Source organism: Pseudopipra pipra, chromosome 10, assembly GCF_036250125.1.
Source record: "Pseudopipra pipra isolate bDixPip1 chromosome 10, bDixPip1.hap1, whole genome shotgun sequence".
In the NCBI taxonomy this organism is placed as follows: Eukaryota; Metazoa; Chordata; class Aves; order Passeriformes; family Pipridae; genus Pseudopipra; species Pseudopipra pipra.
In genome coordinates this window covers 7,866,413-7,887,070 of record NC_087558.1, presented here as the reverse complement: position 1 = coordinate 7,887,070, position 20,658 = coordinate 7,866,413, and the positions used below count along the sequence as shown (strand labels likewise).

The 20,658-nt window shown below is 36.4% G+C and overlaps 1 protein-coding gene across 5 annotated transcripts in view; it reads right to left on the bottom strand.

The window, feature by feature from the left end:
• Positions 1–20,658, bottom strand: part of LOC135419504 (uncharacterized) — a 280,805-nt gene that overhangs the window by 138,847 nt on the left and 121,300 nt on the right. For all 5 annotated transcript variants that reach the window (XR_010433024.1, XR_010433025.1, XR_010433026.1 and 2 more), the window contains exon 3: positions 15,441–15,502. Coding sequence is in view for 2 of the 5 variants with exons in the window: in XM_064665930.1 (XP_064522000.1) it covers positions 15,441–15,502 (62 nt within the window). In the remaining 3 variants the exon portion in view is untranslated. The remainder of the gene's footprint in view (positions 1–15,440; positions 15,503–20,658) is intronic.

Below are 20,658 nucleotides of genomic sequence, written 5' to 3'. Positions count from 1 at the left end.
CAAGTGTGGACTAGCCAACATATTTTGCCGAAGGTTTACAAAAACTGTTTGGCAAAGGCACTGGAAGGTAGAGATCTTAATTAAATCTGTACACAAGACCCAGGATCACATGTTTTCAATTACTTTTGTTCTTTTCTGTTTTTCTGGCCTTTTTTTTTTTTCCTTTCAGAATCTGAAATTCATCTTGGGGACACCAGAAGTTTCTGTGCTATTGGCAGATCTTTTGAACAAATTTATACATATTTGTTTTTTACTTGGCACTACATCAAACTCATTCTCTGGTCATGAAAAATGGCAATTTCCGTTCACCTTCCTTTGAGTACCTAGATTCACTTTATTCCATGTGTTGGATCATCCAAACCACTCCAGAGTCTAAAACAAGTCAGAATCACTCCTTCCAGTGCCAAAAAAGACCTCTTCCTACATGTAACACCTCTAATTTCTGCCATCAGGCTATTAACTAGTACCTCACTTACCAGCTGTCCAATCACACACACACACACACACACACACACACACACACACACACACACATATATAAGCAGTTAGCATAGAAATTATAAGTATTCTTAGGTTCTCTACTGTATATATACAGCTATAATACAATATATTGCTACAAGCAGAAAAGCCAAGCCAAAAAGTAACTGTTTAAAGACACTGTACAAGAGTTACACTTGTAAAGTGATGCTTTTTATGGTAATGAACAGCACTGACTGCCACATCTACCAATGCATTTTTTAAGGAGCCTAAGTACATGAGAGTGCTGATTTCTGGCTGGCATTGTGTAGAAAACTGCTTTGATACAAGTACAACAAGGATCTGCCATCCACAGCTGACAAAAGAGGAGTGAGCAGAAACACAATCAGAAGAAGTGGCTTAGAAATCCCTTGTCCTGTGAAGTTAGAGAGAACCTATTTACAGAAACTAGTTTGAGCCTCATAGTTCATATACATACACTATCATTTCTCGTGCTCTGAGCAGAGGTCACTCTGCCTGGAAATATTAAGAGAGCAAACACTCTGTCAGTACTCAGACTTTCTACAATGGCATAAAAAGGATGGAATACATCTGTCATGCCTGAGTTTCCCATCAGTCATAAATCTACAGATATGCCAAACTAAAAGAAAACTAAATCAAACCAAGACCCCCAAACCAATCAAAACCAAAAGGGCAGGCTATGGAATTTTGTCTGTACTACACCTTGAAACACCTCAGCTACTGCAGAATCAAAAATACTTTTTCTGTATCAGATCTCCTAAGATTTGCTGCACTGAGGTTTTACAGGACCTGCAAATCATCCATTGGTTCCAAAATGTTATCATGCATTTATATATCTTTCTCTAAACACAAAAGCATTGAGCTTCCCTGTCCAGCAACAAGGTATCCATCATGATAGTTACAGGTATGGAAAAAAACAAAATCAGAAGGCCATTTGTAGATATATTTATACATGTTTTCCCCAAAGTACACTGTTCTGCTATGAATATCTACAGGACTTTGAACTGGTAGCAATTTGAACTTCTACAATATCAGGTACTTCTAAGACGCAGAAGAAGATATTTTGAAGTTCAGGGGGGTCTTTTTGGTGATCACCTTCATCATCTTGAATAGCTTCTGGATGAACAAACCATATTTCATTAAATTCAAGTTACATGGCCTTGTTCTGTTCACTTCAGAATTTGGAAAAGATCTATTCAGATGAGAAACCTCCTCTCGCTCCAATATTAGGAAGTATAGGCCCCTCCAGAGGTCCATTTTCTATTCCCTGGGGAAATGTGAATGGTGAAATGAGAACTCCAAGACCACTGCTGCTAATGTGCAAGGGGGAGCCACATCAGTGCCATGCAAACTGGTCTGAGACTTTGAAAGTGAAATCCCCCATGGCTCTAGGTGATACCCTGTCTGTGAAGGTGATGACCTTCTCATAGACCTGATAACACAAGCTTTCTGGACAATATGTACTTTACAGGCTTTTTTTCTTTCTTATCCTGCCAGATTTCCTTGTTTTTATAGTTACTGCTGGAAAAAAACAGGATCAGAGAGATGTCACAGCTTTTAGAGCTTCTTGTCATCCCATTTGAGGTGATGGTCAACATTATTTGGCTAATTTCAAGTCCTACAACCATGTCCATAACTACTGTCTCTATCATCAAATCACTTTCCCTTGGAAGTAGAATAGAGAAAGTCCCCTATGGCTTATGCTGCTCCTTTGACTGATACAGAGACAGCCTACAGAAAATCCTGGAATCCTCTGGATATTATGGGTTACCTGAAGAAACCTTTGTTTTAGTAGGGGAGAGGATGGTTGGCAGAAACCTAAAATACTAGTCTGGCCTTCACATTTTATTCACCCTCCTACTGTTCAACTTCAGCTCCCTTGACAAAAGCAGGATCATCCGTGCTTATGTCACTCCTGACAGATGTTTGCCTGTTAAAAAGCTTGTAATGATGGTGACTTCATGAATATCCATGTAAATTATGTTAGTGACTTTTCATACAAACTATTAGAAAGATCCTCTTTCTTTCAAATCACAAAACTTTCTTACTACCTTAAGTCTATCATTTTTTATCCTTGGTCTTTTCAGTGACAGGCAGCAAGAAACGACTGTTTCACAACTTGCTATATATAATCCATTATATTGTTTTTATCACAATAGCATGATATCATTCAGTTTGCAATCCAGCACAGCCAACACCTCATCTTCTGAAAATAAATCGGTCTAACTTTAAAAAAAAAATATTGAAATCCATGCTACACAGATGCCTGTCTTACATCCTGGATCCTACCATGGTGTCTGATGAAAAGTTGAATTCTATGATTTAACATATGAGGAAAATGGCTGATTGAGTGTGCTGAACCCACTTTTTTTCTGAGATTAATAAGGAGACTGGGACGAATGAGAATAACTTTTTCCAGAGACATGATTTCTGTGCCAAAAGAAGGACACCACATGCAATAACAATATAGGGTTACTATTTATAGGCATTAGCAGCAATTCTGGTTCTTGTAGGATGAATATGGCAGTGCCACAAGCCAGCATGGTGCCATCAGTTTTGAATAGTTGAAAACATGATGAATAATTCTTTTTCTCTTGGCTTACCACAGAACTTTCAGCAATCAGAGATGATTTAACCTGAATCATATACAGTAGTATAACAGTAAATTATGAATGATGATTGAACTTCAGAAAAATACAATAGTTAATTTTAAAGCCACATATAACAGACTAGCGCGGAAGTTCACGTATTTCTTCCAAGTTATTACTTACATTCAAGACACAATATCTATTTGAATACATGATGTTTCAGCTTTAAAGTTCAATAAGATAGATGGTCCAACCTGTTGCTAGTTAAGTCACTCTGATGGGTTAATTACTCTTTATGTAAAAACTGGTATCTCATTTCCAGACTTGGCACGTCAGCATCCTTCCATTACATCCTGTTATGCCTTTTGTCTGCTGGGTTAAAGAGCTGCCTACTATCAGAAATCTCTTCAGAAGGCAACTATTAAAACCAGATGTGCTGAAGCAGTGAGCCTTAATCAGGACCTGAACACTCAACGGCCTTTTTGTAACCACACCTTGTGTCAAAGCTACCAATATTTTATATGTGCATGTGTAGAGTCGCGAGAAGAGTAAAACTACACTCAGAAGTTTTATTGTGCTTGCTCCCAAAGAAGTGCAAAACAAGAGTACCACATACATACTTTAGAAACTCTGAATTTTGTTTTACAGTTTCTTCTCTAACTCCATATCTGAACGGCCCTGTTATGTCCAAATCAGATTCAAAATTCTCAGCAGAAAAGCTGAGGTAACAAGCGCTACTTGCAGAGGGAAAAACACACTTGCCAATAATTTCTCACAGTATGTAGCAAGTGTAGACCTTTTGTTTGTGTAAAGCATTACACTAAATGGCAATAAAAATTATAAATTGTAAACCACATTGCAATATCTCCTCTATTTGAACTATGAACCTTCCCTAAGGAAAAATTTAACAATCTATTAATATTTCATACCTCTCTGAATAGTATGGAGAGGATGTTAAGAAACTACACAAAAGAATAATATATGGAGATTTTCAGGCATGAAATACTGACTTGCTAAAAGCAAACAACATCTTATCTTAGTAATTATTATATTTTCAGATATACTTGTTTTTCTCACCTGTGTCTCCAAGTGCTGGATCCTGGAAGTGCCTCAAAGATCCAATACACTTTCTGTGTTAAAAAAACAAACCTTCTTCACTCAGTTTCTAAAATAATGGGATTTTCTACACCATTCTTCCCCAGTCAAACTGATACTACAGCATATATGATAACAAAGAGTTACAAAAGCATAAGAAGATGTAATAACATTAGTGATCTAATTCACACTGGATGTAAATCAGCATAGTTTCTCAGAAGGTAATGGAGGTAGTCAAGTTTACTCTCTTAAACAACTTAAATATCACAGATCATTATGGTTTAAATGGACTGCAGCTTAAATGAATAAATGCTTTTGTAGAATACAGACAGTTGCTTCAGAAATTAAATTTTGGCTTATATTCAAATTATATTTGGCAATATTAATAGATGTTACAAAGCCTAATTTGTATAACAAAGCCCAGTAGCCTGCTCTGTCATCAGCAGCCTTACAGGAACACCTCAGCAGATAAGCAAACTAATCTAGAAGTTCTGTGGCCATGACAGAGTCAAGATCTAATGTAAGTAAATCCAGCTCCAACAAGAACCAGGCACAACTTAGTCAAGGGTCAACAATCCACCAAGAATATTTAATTTATTTGGTTTTCCTCAGCATTTGTTTTTCCACTGTCTGTCTATTATAGGACTATACATTGCTATATAGGCAAATATGAACCTCACTATTCTTGACTTACACGTTTGGTTTTTTATTTTTATAACAAGTAGTACAACAGATACAAAAACTATTGTTACAAAAACACATTCTCAAACACTCTGCAGTTAGGTGGGCTTTTCTCCTGAGCTTTCTCTGAAACAAAAAGCTCTCAAATTTTCCTTCTCTTTGACAAATTTTGCCACATTCATTTCACATGCCACTTCCATTCTCTTTTTTCAGTCCTTTCCTGTTTATCTGCCACCCCCACTACAGATGGACCCTTGCATCCCTCCCTACATTTTTCCTGCAGCAAGTCTGCAATCAACACCTAATTTTTACCATGTGTTTTTCTACCAGGTAAGTGATATAAGTAATCCATTTTCCAAGAGATAAATCACATTTCTAAGACACAGATTTCGAAGCCAGGTTGCACTTGAAGAAAACAGGTCACTTGGCATACTAACTTCTCCAAGGTAACACGCTCTAACAGTTCCTTAAAATTGTAAATAAAATGATAGCCCTAAAAGAAGATCTTGGGTCTATTATCTGGGTCTTTGTCTATTACTGCTTTCTCATAGCTTGCTGGTGAAGATGGTCAACCAAAGCAAAACTTCTGTCATGATCTATTAATAGAGAATAAGGATTAATGAAGGATTATGTCATAATGAGTCTGCCTGCAGAGTTGCTTCAGTTCTTGTCCTTTACTGCCAAAATACAGTTCTCATTTCCAACAAACAAAGTCTATCTGAGAGAAAGCACAGAGCCCCTTTAGAGCTGGAAAGTCCTGTGCATAATAATGAATGACTAACTCTTCTTTTGCCAAAGCGCTTCGGCACTTTCAATGTCATAGGTCAAAGCAGTGATTCAGAGGGGCCTGATCCTTATCTAAGCTTCTGCAACAAAATTAGAATGTGCTGTATCCTTATTAAAGAAATGTTTGTTCCACCATCAGTGAAATGAAAAGAAAGCAGTTCAACACGGTTTTGCAAACCACAGCAATAAACCACTGGAGTTAAATGCTTTATTACAAATAATTAACCATTCTTTATGTTAAAGATCCAGCACTTGTAAAGATGAAATTAATAGTATACTCCATAACCTATTTGGATTTGTACATATTTGAGGAAGTGTTTTATCCAATGGATTGACACTAGTAGCCTTCATATTGAAAATGTTAAAAAAACCCAAGTAATTTACACTTACATAGAAACTACTTCAACTCCAGCAACATAAGCAACAAAAGCAAATGGGATTTTCCCAAAAGAAATTACTTAAATATTTCTTCATATTTATACAAAAAGCTCCCCATCTCTTCTCAATAGATAATGCATAAACAGAATTTATATATATAGTAAAGTTGGTTATAACTACGGACAGCTATTGCAATAATATACAGAGCTATTGCAGTAATTATCTATGTGATTAAGAAGTAATTTTTTGTATTAAAGTTTTAGCTGCTAAACTTTTAATGCTTGAATTTAACTATGCTGAACAAAATCTGTGAATGCAAGCCACCTTTTAAAAACACTTAAAGCAATATGCTAGGCTTTTTTTTAATATACAATTGTGATTTAAATAATTAATTAGAAATCAGGTAATGCTAAGTAAAAATGACTGAAAAAAATGAGACTATTACAGTAGAAAGACCAAATTAAAATTTAATTTGTGCTTGTTAGAATAGTTACAGCAAAACAACAACAAAAGGTAAATGAAGATATACCTGATCTAAGTTAAATTTCAAAACTAATGTAACCAGAGAGTATATTAGGATTGAAAAGCAGAATACTAATCTCTAAAATTAGAAAATTGATCAACTGGGATATCCATCAGAGAGATTCATCAAAGCCTTGCAACAGTCTATCTCCATTTACTGTTTAGATACAGCTAATCTACATCATTAAATTGACCATTCAGCAACTGAAAATCTGCCATGTAGGTCCCGACTTTTCATAGAGGCTTTTAAATATGTATTCGGTAACTACAAAGTACTGAATATATTTTCAGTCTTTTTATACTAAGATTTACAACTAATGACCTTAAGCAATGTCATGCATGTAAAACAAAATTATGAGACCACCCTGGTTTGAGCAGAATTAAGGTATAGAATCATACTTCATTCTCATTCAAATTTAGTAGGATAGAACAAAAAAAAAATCCATAGTAATATAGCTAAACCTATTTCATAGTTTTACTTTGTAAAACATGCCTCTTCACTTGTATTTTGCTATTACAGGCTCAATATAAGTAGACAATTATCTAAGCTTAATGCCAAGAATGATAATGCATTGAGCACATGCAAAATCCTTGTGCAACATCAACTACAGCCCGCAGGGATAAAACATTTATCAGTTGCTCCTTGGAGCACTAGTGGCTTGAAAATTTGGTTGCCCACGCCGACATTTAGTGAAATCATAGTTTTAGCTTCATTCAGAGCCCAACACAGCCAAGCCTGATACCAGGATGACTCTGCTGGCAATCTGCCTCCCTGTACCCACATGCACCGCGGGCTACTTTCTGTCCCACTACTTCCCATGAAAGAAGTCCTTTTACTTAACTGCAGTGGTTGGCACAGTGCCCCTTTCATGGCCCAAACTAACCGTCATCTTGGATGTAACAAATTAGTACATTCTCAGAATAATAATAAGTACGGACATGAAAACACTATTGTTTTTACTTGGAAATGAAGTAACTACATTTTAGCTGGGTGACTTTTTCAGTTCAGCACCACAGGCAAAAATAAATCTTATAAAAAGAATGGACAATTACAGGAGAGACGAGACACGGGTTTTTTGCTGTGGGTTCAGAAGTAAAAGAGCTGCTTCTCATGCTGCCTGAAGAATATACTGCAAAATAAAATTTTGGATTACAACTTGTTCCTTTGAAAAAGAGTTGCTGGAGGGTTTTGCTACTTGATCTACAACTGATAGAGATTTTTTTGCCTGTAAATTACAGAAATGCTCAAGTAAGCTCTATTAACATTACAATGAAATATTTTACAAAATACATTGAAAACATTAAACATAGAGTAATGGAAGTACTGGACTCAAGCTAAGCATGGAAGTATGATTGTGTATTTTCCAAAAGTGAAACAGAAACGTAGGTAATGTGAAATTTATCTTTAACTACAAATAAATATTTCTAAAGCATTGCACACCTGCCATTTTATCTGGGTACTGTGATTATAATAAAAATGCATTTTTTCCTCAAGCTCTGCACATTTCATTGCACATCAGATCTTATAAGAACAGTATCACAGAACACATTTTATAATGTAATTTTAAACTGCTGATAAAAGTAAATTCACATCATTGTTCTCAGCATAGACGTCCTAGGCCAAGTTTTCTGAAAAGTACAGATAATTAAAACTTTCCTGTATCACAGCCCAATACAGTAACAGCTTTCTTGCCAAACTATGATATGAAACATTAATAGGGATTTGAATAACAAGTGCATCCCTTACTGTGTAACTCCTTAGCAGCAGATAAGACTAAATTAGTGTGAAGTGCTGACAAGTATGAGAGATTAAAACAAATATTTCTTGTAAATATGTTAAATATATTTCCATTTCTGCCACTTTCAGTCTGTGAAGAAAAAATCCAATATATATCACACATATTTAAAAATACTGAGTTTGAGACAGCTTCAATAATTCAAGGTATTTTATGTAAAAAATGTAACAATTTTACTAAACTTTCTGGTTCAAATGAGTCCAAGAATATCTCATTATAAATGGAGACAGTCCTGAAAAAGCAATCAAGCATGACTAAAAAGATCACCCTTTTACACAAAAAAATAGCCTTCTTATTTTACCCTTTGTTGGAAAGACATTTGGCCAGCCACAGGGGAAATACATAATCTACTTTTATATTCAAATAATATATTTCAAAATTCTATGCATACAAGGACCTTAAAACAATTCTGGGTGGAATATATAAGACATGGGTTTATGTGATCCTAATAACTGAATTGCTGACATGGGTTGACAATTACTTGGGGGGCTTTATTTGTTTGTTTCTGGTTCTCTGAAGCATGTGTACGAGTATTTTTGCCTATTAGTTATTTCTAATGTGACTTTGAAGGAAAATACCAATGGAGAGACATTGAGATAAAACATGTAGTGAGATCCTGGCTAGAAAAATAAAAGTATTACGTATTTTCACAGGGACGATAATTATTACAGCTTCCTTAATTCTGAAGCTTAGTTCTGATCAAGGCAACATTCCACCACAAATGGTGCACACGAAAAGTACATCTTTTTGTCTAAAATATGCAGACCTAATTGTTAGTGCATCCTTGTATTTTTTATATTCTTATAACATATTCAAATAAAGAGTACTGATGGTGACTTGCTTTCAGAATCTGAAGGACTAATGAAACAACATCTTAATTTTTAAGGACACTAATGTGTCAGTGCTTCTGGAGGAAAATTGCTTTTCAAGGCAATACTGCCAGGGTAAGAGTCAGGGAGGAGAGATGCAATTGATGTTTTTCACTTTAAACAAGACAACTGTTATTCAGTTTCTCAATACCCAAGATTATGAAGATCAGAGTACTATACGCCCCAGAAGAGGAAAAGCTTACAGCAATTATAGTTCCCTTCTAAGTACTGTAGGACTCACTGTTGGTTTACAACAAATAAGCAGTCTACACACATCTCTTCTGCTTCATAACTGTGTGAGGTTCCTGCTCCTAAAACTCACAGATATAAAATGAATCAGGGAATTAACTTATTAACATCACCATTTCAGCCCTGAATTTTATCACTCATGAAGAGTTAAAGTTTTCTCATATTAGCTGGGTATTTTCCCCACTTGTGCCTTTGCCGGGAAACAGCAATGTTACAATATCAGGGCAAAGGACCAAGAAGCAAAATGTCAGTGTGACTTGCACGTTCAAGCTTCCTCTGGGCCCTTTCAGTTTATACAGCAGAGCAGGATGAATATTTGTGCTAACTACACATTTCGGTACAAAGAGCTCAATTCAGAGAGGAAAAAAAAAAAATCTCATCCCATTTATGGAGGCTGTGCACTTTACAAAGTACAATTATAAATGGTTTATTCATTCATGGGGGAGAGCCTCTACAACTGTTGTGCAAGCAACCTGCCCCTCGCAGGGTTTGATGAGCCTGATCCAAAGGCTGGTGAAGGCAAGGAAGAAACTTTCATCAACTTCAGCTCTTGGGCTCCAGCCTCCTTCACAAATGTTTCATATTTAAAAACCAAGATCTGTGGCCAAGTTGGTGATGTAGAGTTGTACAGAAAAACTGCTACTGAAGTTTAAACACGTGAGGAAAAGACGGATATGACAGCATTGTCTGGATTTACAGGTCAGAATGAAGCTGGTTGAAAATGGTTCTTGGACATTTTGCAATTAGGCAGTATTTTTAAAATAGCACCTACTGGCTCATGAAGACAACTGTGTATGGATAATACTTACATATATCTATAGTTTATTCTTTCTCTACTCTTGTATCTGACAAGCACTAAAAATTTCTCACACAGACTCCTAAACAATCAAACTAATATAACTGAGCTTCCACGGCAGTTAATAGCACAAGCAGCTAATTAATTATGTACTTATGTGTGCAACCAGCTATTCATGGAAATTATACAAGCAGTTGAGCACATACTTGGTGCACACAAATACTTAATTGCCCAACGTGCTAAAAGTCTTACCCAAAGTAAAAAATGTCATATCTAACTATTGCTTTGACTTTGTAGACCCTCAGGACCCATGGATTTGATTACACTTCTCACATGTGAATGACATGCCTATAAACCATATTCATGACAACCTTTTACATTGTTCCAGATTAAAAAATCTAGAAAAACTGATTTTTATTATAACTAAAGAAAACTATTCTGAAATTTGTGTCTTAAGCACTATTTGAAGACTAAAGATGCATAAAACGCAAAGAAAGATGTGAGGGAAAAGAAAATGAAAATGCATTTCTCCTATTACGTAACACTGTTCCTCTTTCTCCTTTCCACTATTTCCCTCACACATTAGAAGTGGAATAAAAAGGTGCTGTATGGAACCATGCAAAAATTTTCTCCAATTATGCCATGAACTTCCTAAAGGGTGAAAGGGAACAGCCACTTGTTGTGCCCCCTCCTGGCTGCAACCCAAACCAAGGGCACCAACATCACCTGCCTGCTCTTTGTTGAGCATCACTGTTTGAATGATAGTAACCAAAATATTTTCAAGCCAAATATAAGGATCTTCAAGGTTTCAAAAGCAATGTATTACAATAAGGATAACTCGATTTTTTTGTTGAAAGGCCTACAAAAGTTCAAGAATTTAAGAGGATGCTGTTTTCTTTTAAATTGTATTATTAGTTATTAGTTAGATTCAATGCCAGATATCTTGTTAAGAATGTCCCAACTCTGCCTCCTACCTACAAAGAAAAGAAAAAAAAGGTTCCATTATTATTAACAAACCCAGGGTTTGGAAGCAGGATCTAAGGTGGACTTCTAAGTGTCCCTAGGTGGTAGTATAATTCTAATAAAATATGTAATTTGAGGGTAATGACTTAAGGCCAGCTAGAATTACGTTGTACTTTTTTGTAGTGATTGTAGGTTTGCTATTTGAGATATCATAGCTGCACATGAATGCCAACTTTACATGCATAGCCTGTGTTTCAGTCTTTATCATTTGAATAGATTAAATAAATCTAAATCAGAGAGCAGAATATTTCATGACTATTTGGGGGTATAAATATATTATCTCTTATCATATAGATAACAAGAACTTGAAACTTCAGCAGAAAGTCAGAAACAAGGTAAGTATTCCCCTAGTACTGAGAAGTGAATACCCAATATCCAGAATTTGAGACAGAAGAAAGCTGCAAGATTCAAGAAAAGAAAAGAAGAGAGTGTAAAATAGAATCACAAGAGGCTGTGAAAAGAAGAGTCATGGACACCTTGATATGAAATTTTGGAATTGATATCTTATTTTTTTGCTGAGATCCACAAAAGAAGACCTAGTTCAACTTGTGTTATCCGAAGAACCTGAGTTCAACCCAGTGTGTTTGATCCAAATAACTTAATTTGCAACTCTAATTTTATTCTAAGATTTATGCTTGTAATAAAGTATTGATTTAAAGGTAGAGCAATCTTATTAACTTTGCTTCTAGCAATAAATTATATGTGCAGAACTTCAAATTTGATATCAGATGTAATTGCTATAACACCTGAGCACTCTGTCTGGAGGGGTAGTATTAAAAAATGTTTAATTTTGAACCTCCATGATGACCAAAATTTGTCTTCCCATCACCTCAAGAAGTACCAGGGAAACAACTACTAGCCCTCCACCAAAAGTAGGAGAAAACCCTCACAATCTTTCCACACAAAAGGAGAGCCTGTCTCAGTTCTATCTACTCCAAAGCATATCTGAAACTACATCCTTATAAATAAAGTATCAGAAAAGATTCTTGTAACAAAATCTAAAATTGCTGGATTAATATATCCATTTTAAAAACACAGTTTCTGTAATGTTATACTTGGCATATTGAAGGACAGCTACTATATCTCACAGGTCTTGATCATCCATGATTACCAGGAACCAGATAGAAACAGGAACCAGATATACAAATCAGTTGATCAAAACCCAGTGTTTTCTACAGCATGACAAGAAATAAGGCTGAAGAGGATACAGTTACTTTGCTTCAGGGTAAGGCATTTTAAGTTTTATAAAAAAATGATAATTCTTTTGTTTTATGACAAAACAATTTATTTTGCCAACTTGAACTGAAAAACTTGTCCTTCACACAGTGACCTCATGTCTCAACATCTTTCCGTATTTTCAGGTTACTTTAGGCAAGGAACAGCAATGAACACATCCTTTTGACAGAAACCCTACCATACGTATTCAGCCTCATGGACATGAACTCACTGATTTGTCCCCACTCAGCACTCTGTATTACAGACAGGGCTCTACCTTTGGTGACAGACTGAGGTAAGGATCATCTCTGGCCTCAGCATCCCAGGTGCTAGAGTTGATCCTATTAACCTTCAGCCTGGTATTGGGATACCTCAGCAGGTGAGAAGCTCTGGTGCTGCTCAGCAGCAGAGGGAGATCAGCCACCCAATTGAGACCTTTAATCCAGGAAGCCACCTGAGAGTTTGGCTCCCTGGATGTACCTGCAGACCACAGCTGAGCATGGCAAGGAGACCCCACAAACCCAGCATGTGAGAGAGTCAAACACCCAGATGGGACCTGCCACATGACTGACATGTGAACTCCCATGTACTGAGACAGGCAAACGTTCAGATATTTCATGCAAAACTGAGATCTGAGAACTTTATTTCTATTCTGTGATTAAAATATGCATCAGGCAGCTAAGAGAGATATTAGAGATAACTTCTCAAAAAATAATTGAATAATAATGAAACTAAGTGATGAGGTTAAAGAAAATGAAATGTGTGAAGTATGTAAAGGCACACTTCACATATACAAACTTAGCACCATTGCCATTGATATAAAACTATGTTTGTATTTCTATAGCAGCTTTATCTGGGCAATTCTTGACTAATCTGGTATCAGTGGTTTTATTTCTTATTATTATAATATTTCTTTTATTATAAGTAATGTTGGACAGAACTGAAATAAAGATGACACAGACAGCACTAACTGTGCACCCACTTGTGTCTTTACAGGCAGGTCCTTGCCCCCATGCCCAGTTCCTGCATACTCAGGGACTTTGATTAACAAATGACTTTCCCCAGTAAATTCTTCCTTCTGCTGCCTTGAAGGCATTCCTGAATGCTGAGTGCTCCTCCCCTGCCACCTGACAGCCCCTGAGCGAGCTGCTGGCTTTCAGTTCTGTAGTGGTGATCTTTGCTCTCCCATCCTGTAATCTTTGATATCTCCTACTCCTTAAAGCGGGGCCTGTAGCTCACAAAGGAAATTGTTGCCCTCCATCCCTCCAACAGGACTCAGCTCACCCCATTCTCTGAAGGCATATCAAAAAATTACAAGGAGAAGCAAAACTTTCAACGCTCACTGTCACATTCATACTTCATCCAAGAGAAAAAGTCATCTACTAAAAAACGTTTAAAGCTACTAAATGTTAAAAATTTGCATTTTTTCAACATATTTGGTATTTCCATCCTAAGAAAATTTCATTTTTTTAAAAACTTCCCAAACATTATGGCTACATTTCATTCTGAAAAAGCATTAAATATCCAAGATGACATACAACTTTTGTTATAACCATTAAGTGAAAAATAACTCATTTGCTCTTCTCACCAATTGAGGTATGAAAAAAAAATAAATTGTAAGAAACACATAAAAAATACACAAGTGCTATTTTTCCCTCAGTCCTCAATTGAGGATGTAATTCTAAATGAAAAATCACACACCTATTGGAAAGTCACCCCCCATCTGGCGTTAAGAAATTAAACCCAATAGAGCTTATGGGGGGCAGGCAATAACCTGCGTAGAATAAGACTTAATTTTAAAAAAGGAGTTTCAGAAAGAGCAAATATCAGCACTTTCTCTTCATTTAAGTGCTAACAGAACAGCTAAGGAAACTGAGGCCTGGATTCATGGATTTACCAAACTGTGCTCGTCACAGGCATTTCTGGACAGAGCTGTGTGATCCCTGTCTGCAATTGCCATTGCTGGCAATGTCTGACAGCAGTTCAGTTCCTTCCCCTGCTGGTACCCCACAGTCCAGAGCAGCCTTGTGATGACTCATTATCCACACTCCCAACAAAAAAACCACCAAGCACAACCCAAACATTGCTGTTTAATTCAGTACTTGATCCAACCTCACATTTGTAGCAGCAAAAACATCAGGAGGAAGACCACAATCTTTTCCTCTAGTTACTTTTGTATATGAAATAGTGCAAAGGAGGTAAATATTATGCCATTGCCACCAACTTTATGTCCTATTAATTCCCCTCTCAAATTTCAGGTCACTCTCCAGCCCTAGCATTGCATAGGGTTAAAGAAGGTCTAAGCATCTGCTTATCGTCTTGCATGTTCCTTCAAGTGAAATGACTCTGCAATCAGATTTGCCTTTTGTATTTTATAGTAGGTTATTTGGACATTATCAGCATTCTGCCTAATTTGTAAATATAAAGTCAAAATGCCCACAAAAATAGTGTCTGCTCATACGTTCTGAGGTGATGTTTGATGTGTTTCCACTCCAGAGCAGAAAAGGATTGATTTTCAAAAACCTCATTGGTTCTGCTGAGTGGTCAGTGAGACTTCACACCAACACAGACATATTTGCAAAACATATTTACAAGGAAAAATGCTTTTTGTTATCACTATTCTGAAGTTTTCATAAGAAAAATCTGTGGACACAAGCAGTCTAGTGTAAATACGTATTATTAGCTTTTGCTCAAGGACAGTGCTGAAAAAAATAACATGTGTAGGCTATGGTTTTTTCTCCTTTTTTTTTTAGGGTAAACAATCACAGACACAGAGTATCTTAACTGTCTGCTCCTCCACTAGGTGGATATGGAACCACATTTCCAATAAAAAACCCTAAGAAAATGTCAACAGCACTTTTCTGGGTTTGTAATTGCAGTAATATTGCAATAAATTGACTTGGAGTGTGAATATTTTTCTTTAAGGAAAACCAAACTCACTCACTTTGTGTTGCCTGTGCTGACTCATCCAGCTGACTTGGCATATTCTCCATACCAGCCACATACCTTTTTAAAAATAAACAAAACAAAAATTAACGGGTGATCTTCTAGCCAGTGACTGGTTACACACACTGCCTTCTAGCAATAATATCTTGTACTTGTTTCATGGCTTTCATAGAAAGATCTCAAAGCAACAGATTACAATTACACCTCATCCTTCCTAAGAAGTGGCGAAATTGGAGCAGCAGATGCTCTGCAACCTTGAGGAAAAAAAAAATCTATTTGCAGGTTACTTACAGAAAGCAGGGATAAAAACAAGGTTTGACCCTCTCTTTTTCTAACAGTATAGCTACAGAGCCTTCTGATGAAGGAATGTTCACATTTCTCAGAAATTTAGGATTTCTTCAGATATTAGTGTTAGTTGGGAAAATCTTATTTCTTAACCCTTACATTATGGATAATTAATTCCTCTTTTCCTCCTCCCTAATTTTCCATCAGCACCACCCATTTAGTAACAGATAATTCTGTGCCTTTCTTCTTTTGACTACCATTGCTGCAATGCTGAAGAGAATGAGTGAGGGGAGGAGTGAAGTAGAGTCAGGAATGAAAAGGGAGGGTTTGCATGGGGGGAGAAAGAGATGAAGAACAAGCAGAGGTCAAAGCAAAGAAGAATGAAAACAAAGAAAGAAAAGAATAAGAAAGCAAGAAAAACAGAGAAGAGCCTTACAAACTTCTGGGAGACTTGGAAATGTTCTGGAGAGGTGCCTCCTATGTCCCTTAATTTTTCTGTGTACATCACACCACATATCCTTCACACCACCTACCCCCAGCAGGCTGAAGGAGCTTCAGGATGGGAGTGTTTTGAGTCTAGGATTTTAATAAAAAACACCATACAGGACCTAGCACAGCTGAGCTCCAGTCACAATTTTAGACCTCTGGGTACAGTAAAGTACAAACATGTAATATTTATGTTCCTATGTCATTACAAACTTTTAATGAAAATTCCAGCAGTACATCCTGAGTGCTCTGGGTGAAAGAGGAACAGTGATACTTGTAAGAGAGGAGTGGCCAAGAGCTCTGCTCATATTCAACTCCTCCATGGAGCTTTTCAATCCCAGATACACCCTGGGCCACTTTTCTCTGGTAGAAGTTTCTAGGGGCACTCTCCAAAGACTACAATTTTTTTTAAAGATCAAATGAGATAAAGGCCCAAGTATTCTCTTACCCAAGGAAAAAACTATCTTGCTGATAATAAGCTACTAAGAAATTAGAAGAAGACAAGAGATGGATTTGTGCTTTTATTCTTGGGTATGCCACTCCCTGACTGAAGCATAAAGGAAAATATTATGAATATCAAGTAATTTTCAGTCTTATTTATGCAAATTGACAAAAATCCCATCCAGTCAACAGCTCTACAGTTTATTCTGATTAAAAATCTAATCTTTAGTGCCTGATTTGTTGGTCATCTTGTGAAGTTGAACATCTTTGAATATCAGGCAATGAATATCCTTTATCAGGCTTGCAAGATCAATGGATATTAAAAAGCCCCTTTGTTATTCCACTCTGATAGAAGTGGAGATAACACTAGATGGTATGAATCAAGGATTGTATGTTCATGAAATAACATGTGGTACTGATGCCTTCATTCCTGACAGCTTGAGCTACGTGTGTCTTTGCTCTGATCCAGTGCAGCCATTCTTCTGCTGGCTTTATCCTTTAGAGATTTGTCTAAAAAATCCCTCTGGACAGAGACTATTTCTATAACACTGGATTGATCATTCCCTTCTGGTTTTAAAGTGGCATACAGAAATAGGGGTTTTGGAACTCTTCCTCAAAGAGGTTCGAAAAGGTGTGTTAGTGACATACATTTTTATTTTGTACGTGCTCTGCACCAATCTCATTGTAAAAGGCTGCCATACATGTTGAAGGCTATTTAGGATAGAACTTGGCATGTTAAAAATCAAAGGCTCAAGCCTCTGGAGAGCAGAGCTAGGCTCCCAGGAGGAGATGCTCATAGATTGCACTTTCTGTGGATCAGTGGAAGCAGTGTGAAACTCAAACTGATCAGTAACTCCTATGAGCATATAATTCTGTTTTTAAAAGGAAATTAAAAAACCCTCACATTTTAGATGGACCACATCCCTTCCAACCCTAGTCATTCTGTGATTCTGTTCAAGGGTCAGAATGTAATGTTTTGGGTAACCTGTATGTTCAGCAGACACATATAGATTAAAATGTTTATGTAACTGAAGAGGTAAGATGATCCTACCATTCCTCTCCAGTTTTCCATAATGCTCTATCCAGCTTCAGTCTCAAGTTCTGACTTAACAAGTTCTGTTGTAGCTGTTAAGTTTTGTATTGTTCAATGTAGGGTATTTCTTGCCAGCAAAAAAAACTATATCCCTGAACTAGCAAGGAAACTTATACCCTGTGGCACGATCTTGGGCCTTTTTGTCTTTTGATCCCTGAATAGTCCAAACTTTTGTTTCAACATCTTTACAAAATAGCTGTTTTCACTGCTCAGGAACCAGCAGCAAGCAGACAATCTCCTCACTCTCTGCGACCAGGAGGAATAAATACAGGTTTAATATTCCTGGTCAGTCTGCCTTGCTTCAGCTCAGGAGATACCATTGTCTGGACAGCTCCCTGTTCACAAAACTCAGCACACAAATAATTAGGTCTTTTGAATATCAGACCTGAGCTTCTAATGTGTCATTCAAAGTACATTATAAACCAAATAACAAACCCACAAAATAAATATAATGAAGCTAAAGGAATGCCTAACCACTTTCTTTTTTAGTACCAAAATGCTTCTGAGTCCAAATCTATGCTTGAACAATCAAAAGACTTACTTTTAAAAGCAAGTCAACAAATAGCTTTCTTTTACTGTTTCAGATACAAAGTTATCTGTAAATTAATAAATAAAATCACAGCACTTAAAAATAGAAGTCATAGGGTTTTTTTTCCTTGGGAAAGGGGAATTAAACTATTAAAGGACACCTTGTTAAGTAATTATATAGCAACATCACTGTGCAATTAAATAGCCATCAGTCCCTGCAGCTGAGAAATTTCAGGTAATTATTCAAAGATAATTTAATAGGAGAATTACTGTATTCAAGAAAGCATTAGCTAGTAATCTACCTCAATTAAAGCAGCCAATTAATTTCAGCACCTTGATAATAGTTGCCTTTTGCAAAACTATCCTCCCCTACACACACACACACAAATCCTAAATTTCAAAATAATGATACAAAAAGTGAATTTAGTACATTTTAGCTTCCATAGATAACAATTCTCTCCTAGAGAATTTAGGATGCTTTTATACATTATGCTATCAGTGTATGTTACTCTTACTGGTTTAGCATTCAGCTCCAGTTTTCCTGTGAACACATGCATAAGATGAGTTAGAACAATGAAGGGTACAGAGGAAATTAGTATAAAAGGAATAAATATTTGTCTGTTCATACCAAAACAGAACACAAAAAGATGCATAATAACTGAAAATGCATCTCATTGTGATGAAACGTCTTCAGGGAATTATGGGACTCTCGCAGTGCATTGCTTGGTTGTGTTACTGTACATACACTGGAGACAGAAGTCATTAATCACACACAGATGCAAACAGCATTCATGGTAACAGATTTTGTGCAGAAACAAAAACCTGCATGTGCCACACAGCACACTTAGTTACACAGCAAAATATTTTTTCAAGGTCAGTACACACCGACAGTTCTCTGATACAATGGTCAATATCAACAACTTTTACATCCTGCAACTCCACACTTGTGAGTTTGGATTCCTTGAACAGAGACATCAGCAAAAGTACTGGACACAAGGAGGACACACGGATGTTTTTCAGAAAGACACAAATGGCAATTTGGCATCCACCACTTATTCAGAGTCAGTGGCTGCTGAGGTCACAGACTCCTCACACTTTTTAAAAATCAAAATCAATAAATAGTTCCTTTTAAAAAATACCCTGTCATGCAGATGTTCACTGATTTAATTATAATTTTCTGCTTCAACCAGAGCTATATTATGTTTTCTTTAATTTTCTATTTAATTTGTCTTTAAATAGAAAATAAATTATGGTTGTAAATAAAAGAGCATCTATGTGATTCAGATTTTCACATATTCCTCATACATCCCCAGGGGTTCTCTTCCCTTCCCCTTAAACCATGGCAGTGTGTTGATGGCAAACTGGGTAAGTGTCGTTTTAAGCCTTGATAATATGCATAAACAAACACAAACCCCAATCCTGGCAAGTCTGAATTCTGATTCATTTAAGAAAAATACACAGTGTACAGATGTTCAGTGAATTTAGCCACTATCACAGAAGAAAACAAAACCCTCCAAACTTTGCATCTGGAATGATCCAAATATCTTGGAGCTATTCATCACTAACAGAAATGTGTGACAAACGTACAGTAAAGCTCTTGTTGAAATCAGTCCACATGGTCCTTTGAGCTGTTACTTTTTAAATAGCTGAGAGTCACATAAAATCTTGGGTGACTTGGGCCCCTGCCTCAGGTGTTTGTTTTGTTCCAGTGCTTATTTGAACATGTTTTCAATGCTTCCCTTACTGACTCGTCAGTGGTAGTAAATAAGTTCCCATTTAATTCAAGAGTACTCAGTATTGCCTGATCCCTTGGCACTGTCCTGGAATTTAGAGAGATATTTAATATGTCCTTGCCCATTGTTCAACTATTTTTAGCCCATCTAAAATCCTAATATTTTTCTATGAAATTATCATTGCAAAAAAAAAAAATTAACTGAGCTAAACTTCAAATGCTACCAAAATTTCTTCAAACTCATGACAGATGTGAACATGTTTAATATATCCCTAAACTTCTGCTTGTAACAATCAGACTTCAGCTTTTTGCTATCTCAGAGTATCTTTTCTGCTTCAGGCAACAGAGAAAGAAAAAAAAAACAAACCCACCACCAAAACCCAAACCACAAAGAGATCCAATATATATATCTGTATCTCAAAATCTGTGTATCATTCTCCACACCGATATTCAACAAGGTACTTCAGAACATATCTGTCTTAAATCACATTGATTAAAATGGGATTAATCACATATCTAATGCCAGACTCATCCTTAAGTATCTTGCCTTATAAGAAAACAAAGATAGGTATTTCACTGACCAGTGGTTTTCTCACCTCCTCATCTAGTGATAGATAGAAGAGCCTGTATTAGGCAGCATTGGTGAAGGCT